This window comes from Haplochromis burtoni, unplaced genomic scaffold (genome assembly GCF_018398535.1).
Source record: "Haplochromis burtoni strain Fernald_Lab_line unplaced genomic scaffold, NCSU_Asbu1 Contig_165, whole genome shotgun sequence".
Classification (NCBI taxonomy): domain Eukaryota; kingdom Metazoa; phylum Chordata; class Actinopteri; order Cichliformes; family Cichlidae; genus Haplochromis; species Haplochromis burtoni.
Window position 1 is genome coordinate 43,167 of NW_024582526.1, and position 6,177 is coordinate 49,343.

The following is a 6,177-nucleotide window of genomic DNA, read 5'->3' on the forward strand; positions in this document are numbered from 1 at the left end:
GTCAGACTGTGTGACTGAGTCAGCTGTCAAAACAACAACACTTGAATAAATGTGGAAGTTGGCTGTACCTACCTGTGTGTGCGTGTGTCTGTGCCTGCATTCTACAAGGGAGTTTTTCCTTCCCACTGTCGCCAAAGTGCTTGCTTATAGGGGGTCATATGATAGTTGGGTTTTTCTCTGTATCTATTATTGTACGATCTAGTGTACAATATAAAGTGCCTTGAGGCGACTTTTGTAATTTGGCGCTATATACTGTAAGTAAAATTGAATTGAATTAATAATGTCATAAATCCCCTTCACATGTCACTAAATAACTGCAGAACCAGATTTATTTTTCTATGGATATTTATTGTCATGCATGTTGTTGTCTCCATGTTAATATTCACAAGCTGATTTTGAGAGCAGAAGGTTTTAAATTTTAGTAAAAGACAGAATGAGTTAAGAAAAGAGTTTTTGTCTGCAATGAACAAACTTACAAAAATACAAAATATAATGTAAGGTCTATAGGCCTGGAGAATCCCACAGACTGACCTGTAAATACTCAGGGTTTAGTGAAAAATATTATCGAAACACTTGGATTAGACAGGAAAAGGATGGACGATTGACAGGATGGGATTGCCTTTATCTGGGGTGAGAGTAGTGGCAGCTAGTGCTCTCAGGCAGTCGCCAACACATCCTCAATAAGAGAAATGCTGATAAGTGTACTAAGGGTTAAACACAGAATCATAATTCATATGTGATTTTGCTGCAAGGTAATTATGTTTAATGGCTTAACACTGATCAGAATCCAACCAGGTATAAGTTTAACACACAAGAGTGAGATTTGTTGTACAAAATGTCAGCACATCAAAAGACATTAACACTCTTTTCAGCTGTTTTTTTTTAACCCCATAGGTACAGGAATTAACCGTGACTCAGCAACACAGTTAAAAAATACAATAAAGCTGCTTAACAGGAAATGATTTAGTGATGCTTAGACGTTCCTCTTTTTTTTAAACTTTAAATTTTTTATTGGTGTATATGTACATGTTCAAGGAATGAAAAATACATAAAAGACTATAGCGGAGACCAATGGCCTCCATGAAGAATCATTCTGACTTAATGGTTGTTTTCCTTATTCTTAGTTTACTGGAGTGGTAAGGACAATGCAGTCATTTTGCAAACATTATGACCCCATAACGAATGATATGCTTGAAATACAGAAGCCATTTATTTCTTTATACTCAAACACTGATTCTGTCTGAAATAGTGATTAAAAGGTCTGGAGAATCCCACGGACTGGTCTGTATATATTTAGGGTTTAGTATTCACATGTATGCTGCTTGGCTGAGCCACGATGCTACAATAGGATTGCAGTGGATTTACTTCAATAGTAGTAGCACCTCTTACTCTCAGTCAGTCCAGTGCTGATTTATCATCTCCTGAAACGGCAGCAGTGACTGTAGCTGGATAAATTGTGCACCCTGAAGACACTACTGTGTATTACTGAACCAGAGACTCACAGTAATCAGCCATCATCCATCCATCTATCCGTTCATTTCCGCTTATCCTTCTCAGGGTCGTGGCGGGCACTGGAGCCTATGCCAGTTATCTTAGGTACACCCTGGACAGGTCGCCAGTCTGTCACAGGGCCTAATAAGCCATCGGTACAGCTGAATTGGAACCCCTCGGTGCCTAAACAATTATAACATGCAGCGGAGGAGGAGCCCTAATACCACTGATGAATTCAAGAGAATTTAACTATGAAAAAAAACAGCTTTGTGAAACTTTTTTTTCCTGAAAAGAATGAGTCAATGCAAAACTAATGACTTTAGTAACTTGGGGTAAAGGTTTTTATTGAATAAAAGAAAACACTCTGGATTTTGTTTTTACTTTTTTTTTTTTTCATTAAAAACAAATCAAACTTTACCCAATGACTGGCACTTTAATCCATATTTCTGTGCATTCTGTCAGTGTCCATCTGTAATCAAATTAAACTTCCTCTCAGACTAATATGAAGACTTGATATATTGCAGTTGGCTGCAGCAGAAGAAGAGAAGTAGATTTTTAGTAGCAACATGTTCTCAGTGGCTCTGCTGCTGCTGGGTGACTGTCCCTGAACAGAAACACTGACAACATGTTTTCTCTACATGTATAAAGTGTGACCAGCTCACACAGCCAGCCTCTGTGATTCTGCAGCCACTTTTGATTTGGACTGTATGTGCAGGAAGTGAATGAACGTCCATTACCATTTCGCCCCCTGGTGGCTGCATTCCCACTGGTTTTCATGAAAGCTGCTTGGCGGTGTTAACGTTCCTGCTCTTGTACATATCACAGGCCGGGTATATCATTGTTCTATGGGTTTGCATAATCATGTGAAAAGACACAGAAGTCAAACTCTTTTTCTGTCCACTTTTCTGAAGATGAATCACAATGTTATATCTGTCAAACACATGCTGAGGAAACTACATTTCAATAATAATGCATCATGAAAATGTATGTTTTTAATGATTAAAAAAGCTGAAATAACAATGGCAAGACTTCATCATTTTCTGCTTCAGATTTTTAGCAAGTAGAATGCAAAATAAATGCGTTATGTATGTAAAAGCATTTTTTTCTGTAATCTGTACAGTAGATTAAAAAAAATAAGAAAAACACATAAGTACAGTAAAATGCCCCACACACACACACACACACACAAACACACACACAGCAAGAGAAAATAATCTCAGTTTTTCTACTAGAATAATAACAATAAAGTGAAGATAACATTAGTTTAAATGCTTTCAGCAGTCACAATAGCAAGTGAGCACATTTGCAATATGAAATGCAAATGCAGTGCAAATTTCAACCAGTACAATCCACTGTGTGCTGTTTCATGTCTGCACATTTTAGCTATGTTTCAAACTAAAAACACTCTAATATTGTATGGCAAATTACTCGATATGCCCAAATGTTGCAGACTGAAATGTAACAATTTTAACAGTCCTCCCTAGATAAAGCTCTTAGGTCTAATCTTTGAGATGCCAAAACACTGTTACAACCACTGAAAGAATCTAAACAGAACTCATGCAACAAACCAACATTATCAATAAAAATACCACAGAATTATTCAAAACATGGTGACACCATTTCCCCAGTGACGGTAATTATTGACTGAAACCACATTGAGCACACTGAAGCAGGCCATAGTCGTTTTCTGTTTTGTTTTTTTTATGACAGGTACTACAGTCTTTATCTTCTTCCTAATAAGGGGCTGCATTTGATTCTCTAAAGTAAAACTTTGTGCTGCGACTGTATGTTTATAGAAGTGTTATCCAAATAAAATGGGTCAGTTACTCGTTACTATAGGCATAGTTATATTTCAAGGGTTGTTTTTCACTAAATCTTAATACTTATTCAGAAAAGGATATATAAAAATGCTAATGAAATAACAATCATAGCCTAATTTGAAAAATATGTACAAATCTAATTTTCAAACAAATTCAGCTGTTACAGTAGTTTTTCACAGACCCATTGGAGAGAATTTTCACATCTTTCATCATTCCAGGAAGTTTCTTGATATCTGATATGAGCACAGTCCTCTCTAAACAACAGGTTGTCAGGCTGAAGAGATGCCCAGTATCTGGTGAGTCAATAAAAAACAACATTAATATCTTTGAATTAGATATAAAACAACATGGGGAAAATGACTACTGATAGCATGTTTAACCCATTGTGAATTATGGATACATGCACAACCCTCTGTCTCTAATAATAAATTGTTAAGTTGTTAAGAAAATGGATGGACGGATGATAGGATTGACTGTTTTCTCCTGGGTCTGTTTTTTTTTCTTCCATTATTCATCAAAAAATGTTTAGTTAATAACAAGTCATGTCCGGATAAGGCCCAAACAGTCTCTAAGATCTTCAGTTCCTGGTGTCTAGGTTTGTCAATGAAGTTATTTTCTTGATGAAATAACTTCACCAAGGAAGTACATAAATTAAAAAACATTACTTCTTTATTTATAAAAAAATATATATATTTACTTAGTAAATAAATATTATTTATAAAAATATTTGTTTATTACAAATATATTTAATATATTGGTTGAACTCAAAGACTTACTGCAGAGTCAGAGGCGTTCCGTCTACCCATTTCCACGTGCCCTCTTGTTCTATGTCACTTAAACCAATCCAAGTCTCTTTCTGGGTGAATGAAGCGATGAAGTTCTGTCCAACAAGCACACAAACATTTGTGTTATGAATCACTAGACTCTTTTTATTTCTGTCTCTTTGGCTACAGATTCTCATCAGCTTTATACCCAATGCTATTTCAGTGTAATGGGGGAATTTCCATGTTTTGTGTTTTTGAATTATTAATAGTCGTTAACTTCATTGTAATTCATAGTTTCTAGTCTCCTGGTTTCTGTGTCTGTGCCTTCCCTGTGTTCCTTGTGTCACATCTAGTCATGTTATGCTTTCATGTCTGTTCTTCAAGTGTCAAGTCCACGTCTCAGTCTGAGTCTCATGTTTGCTGTTTTATTTTGATAGTTCCTTGTTAAACTAGTCAAATGATGAAATTTTTATGGAAACATTTTTATTCAAATTGGGGAAAGTCATGTTCATAACAACGTGGGGTTTGAAAGTCAACATTCATTAAAAAACAATGAACTTTGTACCTGTTCTTCAGGGCTGTCTATCACCACCAAATCTGCTCCTTGGTCTGTGCAGTGTTTTCTAGCTGATTGCCAGGAACCAGAGTTTTCAGACAGGAGATAACAGCTACAACTGAACTTTCTCCATCCTGTAGGACAGGTTTTCTCTGAAAGAAACATCAAATAAGAAATATTAAAGACCAACATGGAACATTCGGCAATTCTTTATTTGGTCTCTGTTAATTAACTGAAATCTATATTTTATACTATCTATATATAAAACATCTTGTGGCACTGACACTGCAATGCAGAGAAGATGCAACAATGATGACAATGATTCATGTGAAACATATCCATGAAGATTAAAGTTTGTTTTCTTAAATTTCTGTCAGTTCAGATATATTGAGAAAATATTTCCATCTATCACTGGAAAACGGAATCACTGAATTTCAGTGTAAAATCTTTTACAAAGACACACAACAGCTCAGACAAGGACTCACTCTGGTTGAATAAACTCTGCAGTCTCTCCAGCTCTTTGGTCATTTCAGTGAGGTTGGCCTTCAGCAGGTCTCTCTCCTCAGTCATAGAAGAAAGTTGGTTACTCACTACAGAGACAGTTGCATTTAGAAGGTCTCTCTCCTCGGTTATTGAGGAAAGTTTGTTATTCATTGAGAGATATTCAGCTGAATATTGTGAGGAGTTTTTGTCTGAAATACAGATAAATAAGTAAAGATGTTTTTGAGAGCCAAAAGAACACTGTTGCTGATTTATAATCGAGCTAATCAAAAATAATTTGGAATTTTGCCATTATGGAATGAAACATCTTATATATATAACAGAAGAAAACAACAACAACAAAGCAACACAACACAACTCACAGTAGAAAGCAAGAGTGAGAAGTCCAGCCAGCAGCCCCAACGAGAGAATAACAACTAAATAAAAGCTTCTCTTGTAGCTTCTTGGAGCTGAAAAGTAAAAAAGAAAAAGTGGTTGTGGTGAAGGGGGGTGATAATAGTAATAACAGATTGAACAATGTAAACTTTAAATATTTGTAATTTCTTTCTTACCTGTGGTTTTTTTTATAGATGGCTTGTTGGCAGGTTTGACATAGCATTCATTGACATAAATTTCCTCCATTGCATGAAAGGATGTGGATTATTTCTGAGCTCAGCTCTGTGGCACAGGACATGTGAAGTGTGAGAATCTCACTGGTTTCAGTTGATTCTAAAGTTTGAAGTTCAGAGGAAGTCACCCATTCAATATGTGGTTTATGCAGCTATGCTACCACTGAAACTAGACCTGTTCTTGAGCTGTGTATATATCCATATGAAAAGACACAGTAATGAATAGTGTAGATTTCTGACTAAGACATTTAAATCTTAAACCTTTAAATACTGTATAGTGCTGTGAAAATGTATTTATTAATGGGGCAGAGTAAGGCTCCTAACTCTTCCACCAACATTCAACAGAAAAAATATCAAAAATGTGAAAAAAGACACTAGAGCTCATGATAGTTTGATGCAGTATATTTTATTTTTCAGCCAACCCAGGTCTGCACTCA

At 35.8% G+C, this 6,177-nt stretch overlaps 1 protein-coding gene across 2 annotated transcripts; it reads right to left on the reverse strand.

Annotated features, from left to right (window-relative positions):
* Positions 1–2,663: 2,663 nt before the first annotated feature.
* On the reverse strand, positions 2,664–6,177 carry LOC106633427 (CD209 antigen-like protein A). Of its 2 annotated transcripts, none has more exons than XM_042225257.1 (6): positions 5,684–6,177; positions 5,495–5,581; positions 5,117–5,221; positions 4,641–4,783; positions 4,088–4,191; positions 2,664–3,604 (listed from the first exon to the last, which is right to left on the reverse strand). In XM_042225257.1, exons 1-6 carry the CDS (start codon positions 5,751–5,753, stop codon positions 3,472–3,474), a joined length of 642 nt encoding a protein of 213 aa, XP_042081191.1. In that variant the 5' UTR covers positions 5,754–6,177; the 3' UTR covers positions 2,664–3,471. The 2 variants fall into 2 exon arrangements, with proteins under 2 accessions (XP_042081191.1, XP_042081190.1); XM_042225256.1 differs by having other exon boundaries at positions 5,117–5,323.

Coding starts and splice junctions, on each gene's coding strand:
- LOC106633427 (XM_042225256.1), bottom strand. CDS start 5,753: ATGGAGGAAATTTATGTCAATGAATGCTATGTCAAACCTGCCAACAAG. Junction 5,582..5,683: donor ATCTATAAAAAAAACCACAG/GTAAGAAAGAAA, acceptor TTTACTTTTCAG/CTCCAAGAAGCTACAAGAGA. Junction 5,324..5,494: donor TCTCACTCTTGCTTTCTACT/GTGAGTTGTGTT, acceptor TCTGTATTTCAG/ACAAAAACTCCTCACAATAT.